The 19,047-nt window shown below is 32.7% G+C and overlaps 1 protein-coding gene across 7 annotated transcripts in view; it reads left to right on the top strand.

The window, feature by feature from the left end:
* Positions 1 to 19,047, top strand: part of LOC100118006 (titin) — a 100,685-nt gene that overhangs the window by 39,382 nt on the left and 42,256 nt on the right. For 4 of the 7 annotated variants that reach the window (XM_031933610.2, XM_031933609.2, XM_031933612.2 and 1 more), the window contains 14 exons: positions 534 to 1,306; positions 1,965 to 2,424; positions 2,575 to 2,675; positions 2,836 to 2,930; positions 3,688 to 3,908; positions 4,225 to 4,299; positions 5,839 to 5,943; positions 10,144 to 10,332; positions 10,404 to 10,611; positions 10,699 to 10,771; positions 11,372 to 12,172; positions 12,997 to 13,066; positions 13,927 to 13,980; positions 15,422 to 18,234. In XM_031933610.2, coding sequence (XP_031789470.1) covers positions 534 to 1,306; positions 1,965 to 2,424; positions 2,575 to 2,675; positions 2,836 to 2,930; positions 3,688 to 3,908; positions 4,225 to 4,299; positions 5,839 to 5,943; positions 10,144 to 10,332; positions 10,404 to 10,611; positions 10,699 to 10,771; positions 11,372 to 12,172; positions 12,997 to 13,066; positions 13,927 to 13,980; positions 15,422 to 18,234 — 6,038 coding nt within the window. Of the gene's footprint in view, positions 1 to 533; positions 1,307 to 1,964; positions 2,425 to 2,574; positions 2,676 to 2,835; positions 2,931 to 3,687; positions 3,909 to 4,224; positions 4,300 to 4,371; positions 5,566 to 5,715; positions 5,739 to 5,838; positions 5,944 to 10,143; positions 10,333 to 10,403; positions 10,612 to 10,698; positions 10,772 to 11,371; positions 12,173 to 12,996; positions 13,067 to 13,926; positions 13,981 to 14,454; positions 14,608 to 15,421; positions 18,235 to 19,047 lie in introns of those variants that run through there. The other 3 variants (XM_031933616.2, XM_031933615.2, XM_032598932.1) reach the window with 3 other exon arrangements.

Genomic DNA, 19,047 nt, shown 5'->3' with positions numbered 1-19,047 from the left:
TATTGATGTTACCTTAAGATGTTTACTTTTCTTTAAAGCTTAAATAACTTTATTTAATGCTTTGTTTACATTAATTACATATGAGCTCAATTCTAATGCATTTTTTATAAATAGGATAATAATAAAACTAACTGATATATTATTTACATATTTAACTTAAGGAAATGTCGGAGCTATGAATTCGTTGATTCTCCATTGCACTGCGATTAGTTGAGAAAGTGACCATATCTGTTACTTCTCGGGTTAAAGGGTTATTGATCCTATTCATTTTATCTTAATAAACAGAGGTCTATGCGTCAAAATCCTGAAATAAGACTGGCAGTTTTTAGACAGAAAATCGTTCGCAATTTTCGCCATTAGAATTGATTCTTTACGAGCTTACATTCCAATACGATATTCTGTTAGCGTAAAAACAGAAAATTCGCTTGCGTACTTACTTAACAATTGTATATTTTTGAGTTCCTTTAACCAAAATTATTAAATATTAATATTAATCAAAGCATGTATATAAACGATAAATTGATATATTTCAGAAAAAGAAGAAGAAGGTATTGCTCCTCACTTTTTGTACCCAATAAAACCCTTGATGGTGGAAGAAAATACACCAGCAATCTTAGAATGTATAGTTAATGGAACACCAATTCCGGAAATAAAATGGTACCGTGACGAAAATGAAATTGTACCAGAAGAAGGTAAAATTGAGATTAGTTTTGTGCCAGAAACCTGCGCATCTAAATTGACTATTTTAGAACCAACGGTAGAAGATGAAACAATTTACCGAGTACGAGCTATTAATAAATTTGGAAAGGCTGAGTGCAGAGCAAATCTTCTTATCAATAACGCAGCTGTAGTAACTCAACCTGAAGTACTTTATGCCCCTAAAATTACACGGCCTTTACCTGCAGTTGTAGCTCAACGTGGAAAATCATTACTACTGACAGTTGAATTTGAGAGTGACAGTCAACCAGAAGTTAAATGGTTTAAAAATAATGTTGAAATTAAATCATCTCCAGACAAAATAATTAAATTATACAAAAATACTGCTGAATTGTATATGCCAGAAACAAAGAAGAAAGATGCAGGTAAATATGAAGTTCGTGTACAAAATACTATTGGAGAAGCCCGAAGCTCTGGTTCGGTATCGGTAAAGAATGAAGAAGATGTAACCGAAGCTAAAGCACCTAGATTTATTCAACCCATTCAACCACAAATTGTAGCTGAAGGTGAAGTTGTAATAATGGAATCAACAGTGGAATCATACCCAACGGCATCATTCCAGTGGTTTTATGAAAACAATCCTCTTGAAGTAAATATTTTAAATTACTTCATAGTTCTTAAGAGTTTAATGTGTGTGCAACAATCATAATCGATTATAATCGCCTTCTTTCCGTCCTTGAAATTTAATTTAATCAATAGCTTAAAGTTCATACTTTTTCCCTGCGGAGTCAAGAAAAAAGTGCTCAATGTACTATTTTCCTCACTTCAGACCAAGCGCATGTACCTTCGTCTTTAACTCTGGCATAAAAATCATGCTGCGCCAAACACTAAACTACGATTAAAGTAATATTTGGCACTTTTTTCGGCAAACAAGTACAAACTTGACGGTGGGTAGGTTTTAAAATAGTATACTATATCAATTGAAAATATTGGGTTATATGCACTTGTGAACATATCTACGCGCACTTTCTTCCTACGTGCATAATATACTATCCCACTCTAGGGCACTCTTTTTTCACCTTTGAACAGAAACTACAATCATGCTTTCGAGTCATATTTACAGCATGAATAAACAGTATACTTACGATAAAAATTGTAGATCATGGGCAGGCTATAGACGATTCTGAAGAGTGTGATTTCGCACTTGTCTATAATCACCTTCTCTTTACCCTTGGCACAATATATTGTTATGAAACAACCATTTAAATTTTATATTGACATTAATTCATTTAATACAATTTTTCCAGACATCACATGAAATACGCATTGTAACCAAAGATAATAAATCGGTGCTCATGATTAAAGAGGTTAAACCAGAATTTTCTGGGACTTATACTTGTCGAGCTGAAAATGTCGCCGGATCGGTCACAAGTACAGCAACTGTGGATCTGGAAGAAATACCATGGGAAAAAACAATAGAATTAGTGTCACCAACTTTCGTTAAAAGACTTTCCCCTATTCGAGTTATGGATGGAGAAAGTGTAAACATGATATGCGTGGTTCATGGTAAACCCATTCCAAAGGTTGAATGGTTCCATGATAACAAGCCAATCAAAGAAGGCAAACAAATCACAATATGTCAGGATTCCGAAGGCATTTGTAATTTGGCAATAAATGAAGTATTCCCCGAAGACGCTGGGGAATATACATGTCAAGCAATAAATCAAGTTGGTGAGGCTGTCTGTAGTACATCGTTGATTGTCGAAGGTATATACGAGGAAATATTACACTCATTTAAGACTATTATCTTTTAAATATTATTTTTAAAAATCTATTCAATATTTGAAAAATTGAAAAATCGATTTTGATGCCAATTACAATATTTGATTGATTTTATGTTGCCTATTTTTTTCATAGCATATGAGTACGTTCCGGATTCAGAAATAGCATCTTCAGCTATTGCAACATCGCTCATTACTGGACAAAGCGGGTCTGAAGAGGATCTCTTGTCCCCTAAGGTAGTGAAATTGACTTTTATTCATTAAAAATGTTTTAACTTACTTATAAAATTTAACTATAATGTGTAATTATAACTACTTTAATAGAGTTGTTACTTTTATATTTAATAACAAAATTTAATGGTTAAGAGAAGTAAAAAATTGCTTTTACAACTTTTAGGAGACACCATTAGAATCTGATACAGAAGATTTCGCACCAGAAATAGTAAAACAACTTCCGCAATTAATTCCAACAAAGGACGGTGAGCTCACTCGGTAAGTAATCAAATATAACTTTCTATTTATCCATATAAAAAATACAGTTTAAATGAATCACTCAAGGTAATTTTAATCATTGTATTGAAGTTCTACAAATTTTATTCATTTGCTAAGAAAAGATGTATTTAAGGAAGTTTAGGTCCAAGCCACTCTCTTTAAGAAACGATTTCATCAATTACTTTAATATGCATATAGCTTATTTATGGAATCTTTGAAAACGTACCATATAAATTTAGATTCATCGTTACGGATCTCTTCATTATGCATCTACAATAATGTTAAATAAATAAAAATTAAATCTAATGCGCGCTTCACGCGCTCAATTTTCTTGGAGTCAGAAATTTAAAATCACAACTATATTTAGATTGAATATTTGTTTTTTAACCAATCAAATCGCTTCATTAGTAGAGTAGTGCGTGGTCGGCTCAGTGGTAAGAGTGCGTGCCTTTTCGGGGAAGATCTCGGGAACGTGGGGCCGAATCCTCCATAGACTTTTACTAAAAAAAATTGCTCCTTCAGTAAAATAATTAAGATTGAATATATTTATATTATTAATATATTGTATATTTGAACAATATTTTATCTATCGAATTTATAAATTTAGTCGGAGGAAGCTACGTGCCAAAGAATTAGCAGCGGTTTTGTATAGCACTGTTGTCAGCAAATAAATCGTTCCTTAATGCACTTATTTATATTTATCTCAAATATAGACGAGACACAATAACGTTTTATTAAAGTTTATTATATTTTCAAGATTGGAAGTCAAAGTAAAAGGAAAACCGAAACCTGAGAACAAATGGTATAAGCAAGGCTTGGAAATTCGACCATCCAAAGAGTTTCAAATTGAAGAACTTGAAGATGGAACATCTATTCTCACAATAACCGAAACTTACCCTGACGATACCGGTGAAATAGTTTTTGAAGCACACAATTCTCTTGGAGTATCAACTACAACCACGTATTTATCCGTAGAAGGTAGTAGGATTGTAAATAAATTATTAATAGAATTAAAGATAAATTTTAACACACTAATTATATTTTAATTGATAATTAATGGTTATTTAAGTTTTTTCAGCTCGTTAAATGAAAATATTCTGCATTCGCTAATACAATCCTATGCATATCCGAATTTCCTATCCTTTCATGAACTTTACTCTTAACACATTCTATTAGTTCATAAAATTTCTTTACACAAGTGCAATCTATAAATACAATTCTCGAAAAATCTCATATACAAATTAATATAAATATAAATTTGCGAGTTCTACAAGTATTTCATTGTATCATGCAGGTATTGTTGGAACAAAAGAATATCGAAAACCAGAATGGGTAACGCAAATGGAAGAAATGCAAGAAGCTCTTCGAGGTAAGAACAAGCTTAGTAAAATATATACAAGCACGTGTGTTAGTATGTTTGGATTTATGAGTGACAGTTTAGACATAGACACCGAATTTTCTGCAAAAGGATCCTCGTCATCTAATATTATATATCAAGGTATGGATACAATTCTTCAAAATGACAAATTCGTAAAAACCACATTAACCCATACTTGCGATACGCGCAAAAGCAATTCTTTTGAAACTGATGTATTAAAACATGATACAAAAGATGCAAAAGAAATGCTACTTCACCACCGAGCAAACTCAATTATTTATCGAAGTGATATAAAGACAGTAAAAAACATAAGCGATTACTCAGATAAGAAAAAGATAAATACAGATAAAATATTGTATATGAATGAGTATAATAAAAATATTTTGAATACCATACAGAAGAGAAAAAAAGGAAATAAATTTGTTTACAAATTAGGGGCATCTAATAAGAAGCCGATTAGCATTTTTGAATTAACTAATACTAACAACGTCAGTAAAAATAAAAACACCCATAATCAAACAAAACTTAAGTCATCTTCTAATAATAAAGCAGTAGATATTAAAATTATAAAACCATTGAGATTCTCGAGATTATTAAAAAAGAATAAATTGTCTAATGACAAAAAGGAAATCAAAATGGATAAGATAAATGTAAAAGAGTCTTATGATAATATTTTTCAAAATCCATTTTCCAATATACATGACCAAAAAGATAAAATAATATTGAATTTTGGAGAATTCTCACCACCAAATCACAGTTGCATTGCTAACAGCAAACAAAATTTGCATGATTTAAAAACAAGACCAAGTATTTTTTACTTGTCACCAATAGAAGAACACAGTGAAACATCAACAAGCAGTTCAAGTCAAAGCAGAAATTTATCTTGCTATAGTAAATATTCTGTTACAAGCAATCATCGTTTGATAAATGAAAACTTTTTATTGCGTTCACCCATAAATAGGCACGATGTTTCGAGAAAATATCATACATATCCTAAGTCTAGGATTCCCATATTACGAAAATATTCGAAAAAATATCAGAAGTTAGATTCTTTACGTTCAAAATTGTTTCCATTGGAGCCACGAGAAATAGAGTTGGAAAGTTTTCAACAGCTTCATACTGCTGATAGTCAAGAAGAACTTCAAGAATTTTTATTACTTGAAAATCAATGTAGTAGTGATCTCAATTTAACTCCTGTTTCGAATTCGTATAATAATGACAGCCTACTTAGTGAAGTAGAACGAGACACAATGTCAGGTATTTTCTAATATTTTTACTAACCACAAATATTTAATCCAGAGATTTAATTTTGAAATGTGCATTAAGTTTTTTTACTTGACGAATAATATTTTATGCATAACAAGATTAATTCGCATGGTGTGCCATTTATGTGTTTTACTTTAACAGATTACTGACAATTGAATATCTTAATCAAGTCGATATAAATTGATTATAAAACAGGTAAAAATAAATTTAAAAATGAAATATTTTAGAAAAATTGTAAATTCATTGTAATTTTGTGTTTAATAGCTACACAATCAGTACCTCGCTTTATTCAAGAATTTACTGATACTTACACTACAGAAGGAGAAACAATTGTGTTGGAATGTATATATTCTGGAAATCCTGTACCAGGTAGCGTTACTTTATTGAATGGACAATATTATTACATAAACTTTTTAACAGAGACATACAAATAATATATTACGCAACATAGGAGGTAAAGAAATGGCGATGGCTCATGTAAATTAAAACACGAAGGCGAGGGTGATAAACACGTGCTATGGACTCACCATTTTCCTTCCCATGAGCGATATAATATTTTATGTGACTCTAGACCAGAAGCGCCACATTCTCTTTTGGGCGCCAAGAGGGAATGCGGTACTTTCGGTTGAGCGTTGCGAAAAGGCCCTTTTTTGTAACACGCGAACGATTTTCACGCCTTTCGTACCTATAAACCGAAAGTCAAGTGATTCTTTTTTGATTAATGGGCGAAACAGTTATTTTAGCGGACTAAAAAATGTTCTAAAAAAGTGTTGATTTTGATGTATTTGCATTATTTATTATTTACAAAAACAAAAATTGAATTTTACCTTTCTACAATGTTTGAACAAGAGCGTAGTTGCCGAAAATTTGTCCGTATTGCCAAAAAATTCACGTCAGCCCCGCTTAACATGTACTAACAAACACGTAAGTATGTCCGCGCGTTACAAAAAATATGGTGTGCACCAAGGACTAAGTGGGCTTTTTGACTACGTGTAGTTGCAGTACGTGTTGAGACGCGCTAGCATAAGCTGGAAGCGAGTGCATGAGCGAGCCGAAAACAAGTCACATTCGATCTAAAACGGCCCACTTTACGTCCTCGGTACACAAATACTATTTGATACATGAGAAATAAATGGAAAATCGCGTTTTTCTCGCAGAAGAATAGTGCGTTGCACGACTAGGAGCGAAAGTTGGCTTTTTCAAGCGAATTGTATTCGATGTCACACTGACATATATGAGATGTGTCACACAGATACACACACGAAAATGCAAATAAAAACTTTCGCCCCTAGGGAAAAAACACTTTCGCCTCAGATATATATATATATATATATATATATGTATGTGTGGGTACGTTTATACGTATATATACTAGGGTGGACCTTATTATTTTTTTTTTCACTTGGGCCGGGCAAATATAGCTTCTATATACCTCAAAAACCATGCGCATATAGGTTTTGAACCCATAGCATCGATTTTTCACGTGCCTCAAAGCACCCGAAGTTTCTTATGGGATTTACATGTTAAAAAAGGGTCAAAACGTTTATCGTTCTGAAAACCTCTGAAAATTTTGGAATTTTAACTTTGGAAGTATATTTTCCCATGTATTTTGCCGCTGAATCGAATGGTGCTATTAATTTTCGACGTAATAGTGAAATAAAAAAGTTATAAGCCAAAATCGTTGAAAAACTCGAAAAATCGCAAAAAAACGTGTAAAAATGGACTTTTAAGGATTATAATCAGTGATAAGTTGGAAAGTTTTTTCAAAAACATACATTTTTATGTATTTTGAGCTCATTAAATAAATGGTGCAATTGGCTTTTGCCGATTCAATTGAGAAAACAAGATATAAGCCAAAATCGTCAGAAATGTCGAAAATCACGGTAAAGTGACCAAAAAATGGGTTTGTTACAATGTTACTAATACGAGGTCACGACTTAATTATACATTGAAGAATCTGGTATCTGCTTTCCACTTCTTCATAAATGAAGCATTTTAATAGCATATGCAGCAAAACTGCATTGCAATTGCAAGAATTAAGTCGTAGTAGGTCGTTTTTGCGATTTTTTTGTAATAAAATATTTAATAACATTTAGTTATTTTAAGAACTATTTGCATTAATTAAACGTATAAATAAAAATTCACTTGACTTCAATATCAGCGCAACCCCAACTTTTTGTCAAACTTCATGTTTTTAGGACTTGCTGATATATTTCAAGGACTTGAAGTACTATAACTTCTTTTTTATTGTTAATTAAGTTAAATTACACTTACCTGTAAAGTTTTAAGTCTATATCTTAGAAAGAATAAAAGATATCACTTAAAATGCAAAATTTCAGCTCTCCGTAGAACTCACTTTTGAACAAAGCTTAACTATATGTAAATCATCAGTTCTTTCTGCAGCATCAACTATAACCACCATTTCTATTTTCCATGTTCAGCCGTGTCATAATTAAGTATTCAAAAACAAAATATAATTACCTCTCTGATCAAGTAAAAACTGTTTATCAGATTCGTCTTCCATCTTCTTCAAAGCATCTGCGCAAGCAATGTCAAATAATTTGTTTATGCTTTCTTTATATGTTTGTTCATTTTTTATTTGAGTATCTGATCTACGTGAAGCATTTCTTTGTATTTTTCTCCGTCTTTCATATTCAGCCTCCAGTTTAATGACACATTTTTTATCTTCTTGCGTAGGAATTCGAGCTTTCTTCCAAATAATGATACACTCTTCAATGGTTAACTTCGCACTTTCACGTACAGACTTTGAAACTCTTCGTAGGTTATAGAATAAAGCAGCTAGTACTTGTTTTATCGTTGGTAGATTATTAGTTGCAACTATTTGATTAGTATAATATCCAATGTGATTGACTCTTTCGCGTAAATTATAAGCCATTGTTGAAAAACTAAATAAAATTGTTCATGCCGAGCAATATATCTCGAAATTAAAAAGTACCTGTTGAAATAAATTGAGCCGTGGTTAAATAGGAAAATAAGTTTAATATAAATATTCTTATGTTTACATGAGCTATATGCTCGCCGTGCAGTGCTTATTGCTCTGAGTCCGATGATAGAGAGAACGTACAGTGTTTATTGTTTATCGTTGTATAATATAATATGTATATATTCAACACTACCATTTTGTATTCACGTTACTTCGTGTCAGCTGATCCCTTCGCTGATCCGAAAATGCTTTAGGCCGCGGTCCCATCGATGGAACGAAAATCAGGAATAAGAATTCTGGAACGACAACAGCCACTCACAGTGATTCCGGTTTACCCTTCCGGTTTTTGAATACAGCCCGTATCCGATACAAAAGAATTTTTCAGATATGTATAACTATACTTTTTATGTATAAAAAAATTGACCTCGTATTAGTAACATTGTAACAAACCCATTTTTTGGTCACTTTACCGTGATTTTCGACATTTCTGACGATTTTGGCTTATATCTTGTTTTCTCAATTGAATCGGCAAAAGCCAATTGCACGATTTATTTAATGAGCTCAAAATACATAAAAATGTATGTTTCTGAAAAAACTTTCCAACTTATCACTGATTATAATCCTTAAAAGTCCATTTTTACACGTTTTTTTGCGATTTTTCGAATTTTTCAACGATTTTGGCTTATAACTTTTTTATTTCACTATTACGTCGAAAATTAATAGCACCATTCGATTCAGCGGCAAAATACATGGGAAAATATACTTCCAAAGTTAAAATTCCAAAATTTTCAGAGGTTTTCAGAACGATAAACGTTTTGACCCTTTTTTAACATGTAAATCCCATAAGAAACTTCGGGTGCTTTGAGGCACGTGAAAAATCGATGCTATGGGTTCAAAACCTATATGCGCATGGTTTTTGAGGTATATAGAAGCTATATTTGCCCGGCCCAAGTGAAAAAAAAAATAATAAGGTCCACCCTAATATATACACACAAAAACACTAAAAAGGCCTTTCGTCTCAGGCTTGAAAAACTATACTTTTGCTCCACTTTTTCGTAGGCGAAAAGCGCGTTTTCGATGCACGTGTTATGAAAAAGTGTTTATAGCACAGTGTGGCTAAAATTCGCTGTTAAGTCACGCCTATCTGTGACTAAAGTAGTCCTTTTTTGCACCGTGTTTATCACACTCGCTACGCTCATGCGCTAACCTCACGGTAAAAATAAGGACTACTTTAGTCACGAATAGGCGAGACTTGCGGACTTTTGCAGTCTGTACTATAAAATTTTATACGATACTCTTGACTTAAATGGTTCAATTGTACACGTCGCGTAGCGCCCTCGCTGCGCTCGGGTGCTAACTGCGCCGTATAAAAAAGAACCATTTAAGTTACACGTATCGTAATGTACTATTCTCTTTTGGCTGCTCAAAAGATTTAAAATTTGCAAATTTTTGATGGTATACTGAGTTTTCATTTTTCCATTCTTTTCCCATGCACGAAAAAAGGACTATTCGTGTCTTTGTATTAAAAAACACGGTGCCCATAAACACCCTCACGTGAAAAAGCCAATGTCCCTCCTAGTTGCTCAATATACAGTTAAATAACTATAAAAAATATATATTTTTAGATATTGTTTGGTTCAAAAATGACAAAATTATTCTAAATCACGATAATATCAAGATTAAAGTTTTTGAGGATGAGAAGAAAACATCATTGATAATAAATGAAGTTACCCATGAAGATGCGGGAGTTTATGTTTGCAAAGCAACAAGTGATATTGGATTGGCTACAACTAAAGCTAAATTACAAGTCACCGGTACGCACATACATTTTATTTATTCTGCATAAATGAATTTCACTACAAAACATTATTCTTCGAATTACTAGATTCGCTTGGAAGACCATCAAAGACGACAGACGATACCGAAGTTGAAGAAAGTATTCCAGAACAAATAGAAAAGCCACATAAGAAAAAGAAGCCAGAAGTTAAAAAAGCAAAAGAAATAAAGGAAAAAATCAAATCAGAACGGATTAAGACTGATAAAAAGAGTATCACCAAAGAAAAAGGAACCCCTAAAGAACAGCCAGAAGAGAAGTAAAAAAATCGTTATAACTATCAGTATAAATATAGTGGATATTTTAATTTTATATTAATTAAGCTTGTCACATAATGCTGTTTTAGGAATATTGTAGTAGAAAGTCTCGAAACTCAGATATTAAATAATACGGAATCTATTGAGGAAAAACCAAGAAAGGTATTCCAATCGTTTTATACTAACGATAAATCTTTTCATAATAAATTAATTAGTTTATGTTCCTTTTTTTTCAATCATATAATATCGATTTTTTAATGTGTAGCTAAAAAATAAATCAAATTGGCTTTTTTATCACTCATGCTTGGATAGTGCCGCATAACGCAATGGTTTTGTCTTGGCTAAATGGCGAATTGTATTGTCGGATGAGGTTAAAGGTAAAATTGTTAAGTTATAAACAAAAACGTTACATAATGAAAAATAACGCAACGCAAAAGCGTTGAGTTATGAAAAAAAACGCAAGGCTTCTCGCAGCGCCCTCACCCATTTTAGCCTCGGCAAAACCGTGTGTTATGCGGCACTTTATTCTCGAACTCGTGATAAAAAATAGTGTTGGCAACTAGTGCGATAAGTTGCCAATCACGCACGCGAGCTTCATGTCGCACTCGCTTCGCTCGTAAACCGCCCACGTGCGTAATTAGCAACTTATCGCACTAGTTGCACAATATATATAATATTACTAAATTTGTCAAAAAATAAATAAAAATTCTTCAACATATTTTTTTACATTTCGTCCTTGATAATTTAATTTATTTGTTAAAGTTATCAAGAGCCAAGAAAATAATTCCTGTTCAAGAATCAGTAATAACAGAAGCAACACCAAGTTTAAAAAAGGTAGATGAAAAGCAACGTGATTTAATACCAAAATTGGATGAAATAGCTAAAGCAATCGTTGAGGAACAACAAGGCATCGTTGTATCAGAAACAACATCTGAAGATATAGCTTCTGATTTCGTAGTTGAATCAGTTCTAGACCAAGCACGAATAACTTCTGAAACCTTCGAAACTGTTTCCGTATCCGAAGTTCACACCGAGACTGATGTGCGCGAAATTAGGAGACGGAAGAAAAAACCTGAAAAGACTAAAATAACGCAGAAAGATCAAATCAGCGAAGTACGTGTTGAACAAATTATTGAAGAACAAGAGAAGAATATTGCACAGGAAGTTGAAGAAATTATGGAAATGCTTAATGCACCCGAATTTGGACCAGGAGAACAACCACTTCGAGAATTAGCGACTATTGGATATTTAGTACGACATGGAATCACTGTTTATGAAATCAATGAAAGTTTATACAGAACCGACAAGTTTCCTGCACTGAAGACTCCAGATGCACAAAATGCTTTAGTCCAGCTTGTCGAGAGAAAAGGTCATGGGCCGTTAATAACTCAAGTGCTTACCGAAGAAACTACAACTGATGAAAGTATCGTAGCGGCAACCGTTGGTTTCAGAGCTTTCATGAAAATGGTAGAATTGCAACACGCAACTGTAGAAGAAATAATAACCCACTTTACTCCAGAAGACTTTAGGCCTCGAGCTTGGGAAGTCACTGAAGCAACAGAGGTAATAAGAAAATAAATTTTTTAATTATTATACATGATATTGAGAAAAAACTAAACTGAAATAGTTTTTAAAAATGGTGTAATGGGGCTCGTTTTCGGGGGAAAACTCGACAATATTAGACCGGATCACAATCCCTCGGTGGGGCTGAGAACCCTCTCAATGCCTGTGATCTGCCAGCGTTGCAACGCAGCTCGCGGCGGGAGCTGCTTCGCGAACGTCGTGTTCGCACGTGTGCTGTCTCTCCGCACTCTCCTGTGCAGAGCCGGCTTCTCAGATTTGCGTTGCGTAAAGACGTAGGGAACGAGAGAGAACAATTTAGGGAAAATGAACGAATCCCGATTAAGATAAAATATCGAGATCTTCTACACGAGTATGCACCGAGTCACATCAATGTCGACTCAGCGTGGAGAGTATCTCGCGAAGCATATGCGCGCGAACTAGAAGGCCGCTATTCGATGCCGCTGCACAAAGTCGCAAAGCTGTAGCCGCTGTTACTGCTGACGCGATAGAAATAAAAGGGCTCAGCCCTACTTACTCGCAGTCGGCACGTCTTCTTCTCGCGATCACACACACTCTCACTCTCTTGCACGCTATCGATCGTCGCTCGATGTAGTCAGTTTTACACACGAGAGCTGACGCGTTCACAACTATGGGCAGAATGGCTATCTGTCTGTCCGACGAATGGCGACTTATACGCGAATCTACTTGATTTCGCACCTCGTTACAATATCTTAAATCAATTATTTTAACTACTACTTTCAAAAGACTTTAAAATAAAAAAATTTTCATTGCACATTCAAATAAACATGATGTTTCTTTTTAAGCATGTTGAAATTGATCAAACTGCAACCGAAAAAGTTGAAATTATTCATAAAACAGAAGTCCACGTTATGGGTGAGTTACTACTTGCATGTGATTTGTATTTGTAATCAATGGCTTATGTAGGACGAATTGTATGACGTGTATGTCGGTATACTACTTTATAATTTATTTCATGTGATATCATCAGTCTCAACTCTACTAGCGGGCAGAAATTAATTAATATTTTATTTTAAACTTATTTTTTTAATTCTAATTACGTTTTTTAAATCATAAAATTTTGCATCAATACTATTTTTCTTAAATTAAATTTTAAATTGACTAGATATATTTGTTCTTATATTTGGCGTTCAGTAAACCGAACATTTGAACTTTCGTAGTGTAATTAGGTATATTCGGAAGATTAGGCTGACAAGAATTACGCTACAAGAAACCGATTGCCGCCTAATCGAACTAACCCAAACACTGTATTCAAAATTTTAAAATTGCTCTTCCTAGATAATTTATTTACAATAATAAGATAACTAATTTTTGTTTTATGACTATTAACATTAAGGTTAAGTTAAACATTAAAGCGAAGTTTTTCGACTAGTACAAATATCTAATTTAACAAATGAGATTTTGATTTTCGCATGTAATGTTTTTTATTGTTTAGAGTAATATTTGAGTTCATACTTTAATTCATAGCAAATATTTATAATCTGATAAATAATTCATAAAAATATGTTCAGTACCCGAAATTCAGCATTAAGATCGTTTTCATAGTTGACGTAAACTTTTTGTATCAATGCACTTAATTAGCGTACCTAATATATATTTTTTTAATAAATGTTGATAAATGAATGTGCTTATGATGTCTTATCAGTAATGCGGTTTCTTTTGTTATGAAATTATAGTTAAAAAGCAAGTGCAGCACTGATGTTTTTTGTTCACAGAAAGGAGAGAAGACAAAACTGTTGTGCAAATACAGGATGTTCGAGAAATTAAAGGTTTGGTTTAGAAACTTGGTTTAAAACTAAAATATAATACTTGCTTAATATTTAGGAAATTTTAGCAATGTAAAAAATGTCAGTTGAAACAATAATTTTTGTGTTTAAATTTGTTTATAATAATTCATGCTTCGCACCGCTATAATCATACTATCAATTATTCTAGTAAAGAAAATTTTGTTAGGGAAGCCCAAGGTGGTCGTATCTTAAATTCATTAGCGACTTAATTCGAAACGATCAATCAGAATTGTCGATATAAAAAGTAAATATATACAATCAAGTGCAAATGATAAGCTTTTTCAAATCTATAAAATTGCATAAAAACGTTTAAACGATCTCAATTAATACTTTCTTCCTTAACTATGTCAGTATATGCCTAACTATAAGCTAGTTTGACATATTTAAGATTTAGTCGAGTAAATGTTTTTTATTGTTATATTTTAGCTGCGTAAATTTCTTTTTATATTCTTTCAGATGCATGAAGCTTTCTTGAACGAAATATAGCAGTGAAATTCCGCTTATGCCGCTATGCTTTCAATGCGCAGTATCCTATCACTCTTTCTTTTCTTTAATATGCAATAAAATTAAAACATATATTTTTTTTTATAAAATATACAAATATTAAGAGTTAACATTCATAGTTTTCCTGTTACCTAACCTTATTTATCACAATATCCCATAGCTTCGCTTCTTGTGCCATATAAAAGTAAGTAAATTAGAATATAGAAACACTTTAATTAAAATGTACATTATGACCAACACGCTTAACACACGAACTCTGTACGATAAATTTTAGACAAGGCATTCAGTTAAGAATGAAAAAGATAAATATAAGCAATTTTCAAAATATCTTGAAGTATTTAAATTAAAAGTGTCCGTTCACTTATATTATTTATGTATAGTGTATATGTACAACTGTAAATATTCGATCAATAATTAACGTGCAATAAAATGACGATATTGCATGATTGCTTTCCAGCATTTATTAAATATCTTTGTGAATTTATTCTGCTAAAAGTATGTGTGTATACGTACATACATATATTAAACAAAAAAATATTTATTTCATTAATACAGGCATTTCATAAACTATTTATAGTATTATAATAAACAACTCTTTAGTACAATAAGTTCACATGTTTGACAAAATCAAATTTATGTGCGACTAGACGCATGTTTGTATAGTTTTATTCGGTCATATTAATACATTATTTATAAAAATCATATCTATTTTGCTCAGTTTAAACGAGTTTCGTAAATTTATTAAGATTTTATATCACTATGTTGACAAGATATTAATATAAAATAAGACAATTTATGTTTTCATTAAAAATATCAGCTATTTGATCAGTACTTTAGAATAACTTTAACATAACTGAGCAAAAAAGAGATACATTTACACGTAAGACCTTACACCTAAATTCTTACATACTTTTCACAGAATACGAGGACACTCAGCAAGCACACATCACATTGCGTAAACGAAAAGATACAAAGCATCAGGAACAATCCAAAGTTGATGATACACTTGAAAACAGGGAAGATGGGATCGAAATTGTAGAAATTGAAGACACAACACAGCTGAGCATTACAGATGGACAACACCAAAACAAAAAACAACTTATCAAAACAAAAGAGAAAATACAAGATATAGAGGTTGATGAGGAAATTGAAGAAGAAATTCAAACAAAGAAAACATTGAAACCTAAAAAATCAAAAATCAATAGTGAAGAGTTACTCTTAGAAGAACTTGAAGATCTAGATATAGTGGAAGAATCGGCAGTGCCATCTCTACTACTCAATATTCCAAACCAACAAAGTGAAACTGTATCAACTATTACAACAACGGACCAAGCACCTGGGGAACCTAAAGATGAGAAAGCAAACATCGCATTCGATACAGTAATGGCACTCACAAGAGAATATCATTCCATTCAAGATAAAGAAGTAGATCAAATAGTGCCCAAGGCACCGAACACTAGAAAAGCTTCACTTTCTATAACATCAAGTGAATCATATTTAACAACAGAAACCATAACACAAAATGAAACAGATTATTTGGATGCCATGTCTTCGCCTTATTTAGGTGAGGCACAAACAATAGTCATACCATCCGAAGGGATAATCATTAGTGAAATCCAACCAAGCGAAGCTAAACCAACACATTATGAATCTACTGAACAATTAAATAGCAAAGCTGAAGTAATTTTGACTTTGCAAGAAGCTAAAACTATAAGTCAAACGACTGCGAATGAAAAAGAAGAAACGACAAAAAGTTATAAAATTCCTGATGAGGTACTGGCAGAAAGACGTATTATTCCTCAGAAAAGTCTTACAGTTTATGAGATCCAAGAGGGACAAAAAGAAGATAAACTAGAAGAATTAAAAACCATGCGAAATAAACCAAAAATTAGGCTTGATGAAATCGAACCTCTTCAAATAGAAGAAGTTTATGCTGCCGATAAAACAGGTAAATATTATCCAGAATTAATAGTTCCAACAGAAATTGCTAATACATCAGTGGTAGAGCAAAGACAACGATTCACTGAAGAAATGCATGTATCCGAAAAAGAAGGAGAGTATATACCGCAAAAGTTACCTGTTTCACAAAAAGCTGGAATAGAAGTTTCATCTGGCGGTGAAGCAGCAATCGTACGCGAAGTACCAGTTCAAGAAAGCGAAGATACGTATAATCCTGATCGAAAAATCGATTCTTTTACTGCAACACCGAATGTAAATTTGTTTGAAAGTATCAATGTTACATATGTTGATTCACAACAACGAGAATCAGAATTATCTATTGAAAAATTAAACAGTTTAAATGCTGAAATTAATTTGGAAGAAAACATATCTGTGTCCATGGCTGAAACAACACTTGGAGAAAAAGAGTCAATTTATCTGCCAAATGAGCAACCAGAAATGAAATCAGCAGAAAAAACATACCTTCCATTAGAACTGGGTATAGTATCAAGTACATTTGTTCAAGATTCAGAAGGTATATACCGTGGTCCTATGAAACCAACTCCTGCAATAGCCGAAACTAATATTCGTCCCGAAGAGCACATTAATGTTTCTGAAGTCCAAACCGCTGATTTCCCTGCAGAATATAAAGAAACTTTAAAATATACCACTGAAAGCGGTACAGTTGCATTTGAAACAACTGAAGCAAAACTTATACAAGAAACGATGATTCATGACCAAGAAAATCTGTTGGAGGGAAGCATTGAACCTGAAAAACGTTTCACACAAGTAGTATTAGATGAAATAAAAAGCTTAGAAATAACTCAAACTACATTTGCTGAAAAAGAAGGTGATTATGAAAAAAGAGATTTACCTGAAAGTCATAAGGGTAAGGAAGTTCCAACCCAGCCTATGGTATCTTATCAAACCACTGAAACCAACTTAATTGATAATGTTGGAATAGTTACAAAAGAAATACCTGATCAAGTAACTGCAAAATTAACAAGTGAAAATCTTGAAGGAACTTTTGTCAGAGTAGTGATTCCTATCGAAAATATATCACCAGTGTCCCAACAAATTCTTCCTCAATCAAAAATTGCAGAAGTAACAATTGATGAAGTTAATAGTGTAGATACCACAGAAGTTATTTTTACAGAGAAAGAGTCTGAATACGATTCATTTTTAGAAGCAAAGAATTTTAACGCTTCTATCGAAATTTCTATGCAAACCGTAGCAACAAAAGAAGAGGTAAGAACTGAATCCCCAACAGAGCAATTCAGAGTAGACGAAGTACCGGAGAAAAATATTCTTCCATTCCAAGTACCATTAGAAAGTATCACGATCAGCATACAACTGACAGCCGAAAAAGAAGATCACTATAAAGATGAAACGAAACCTAGTGAAAAATTAGCTGTAGTTGAATTAACGGAAGCAATACATGGAGCCACGACTCTTGAAATAATAACAAATGATAAAGAACAACCCGAAATCTCTCAAGAAAAAAGGCCAGATGATGCCGTGGCTAATTTAAATGTATCAGCACATAGTATAGCTATTAAATCTGAAATTCAAACGGAGCAAAAACCTGAAGATATTTTGGAACATCGACCAATCAGCAGTATTGCTATTTCTCGTCAAGAAGCATTTGATGAGCTTATAATCACAGAAACTCACATAGCTGAAGCCGAAAAACCTAAAGAAAAAGATGTACGACCTAAATTACAGCATGCTGATTTCGAATTAACAACATCAGACAGTATGGCTATTCATGAACTTACAACAATATTAAACAAGGTAATTGCAAAAACTATATTTGTTATTTTTATATGAATAATGATTCAAAAAGTGTGTACATTTCTAACAATAAGTAACAATAAAATATTTAGAGACTACAAGTTAAAAATAACATGTCCGAGGTATAAAATTAACATAAAAAATAAATGGAAATTATAATTTAGGCACCAAATCAAGTGTAAAATAAGAATTAGTGAATCGTGTCATAAGAGCAAGAAGTGTGTTTTTTTTTCTATCAAACATGATATTCAGTAAGTTTTGTAAGCAAACGAATAAAAGTCGACAGTGCCCTGGTAGAAATTTGTATATTTAAAATGGGCTGGAAACTATGAAATGGCTATGAGAGATAGCCTAGACATAACTTGTGATGAAACGCTTTTTCTCCCATTTCTTGAGCATTTCTTGGAATGAACATAACCTTAAATCTTTCGTATTGATATTAGTTCTTGTGTCGTACACTAATTTCAAAGAGGCTTACGGATTTTAATCGATTTCCAAACGGTTTACACAATTAACAGTCAATTAGAGTTATATACAAGCACGACATACGAAGATATTTGTGATTTTCTTATTTTTTCACTTTTTTGACCGACTTATTTTGACCGTAGCCATGAATTAGCTATCACCTGTGCTTTGCTTTAGACAATGAAATCTATTTTTACAAGCTTGAAAATTCCTTGTAATACGGTATGACTTTATTCTTACTCCAACAAATGCGTAAAAAATGTCCGAAAAAGCGCTTCATCGCTGGTCAAAAAATCGACCTATTTTTTGCCCATCTCTAGTAATACGTGGTATGTTGTAACTTTAAAC

The sequence above is a fragment of the Nasonia vitripennis genome, chromosome 1, assembly GCF_009193385.2.
Source record: "Nasonia vitripennis strain AsymCx chromosome 1, Nvit_psr_1.1, whole genome shotgun sequence".
NCBI lineage: Eukaryota > Metazoa > Arthropoda > Insecta > Hymenoptera > Pteromalidae > Nasonia > Nasonia vitripennis.
Note: the sequence above shows the minus strand (reverse complement) of the source record. Positions and strands in the feature narration are given on the sequence as shown.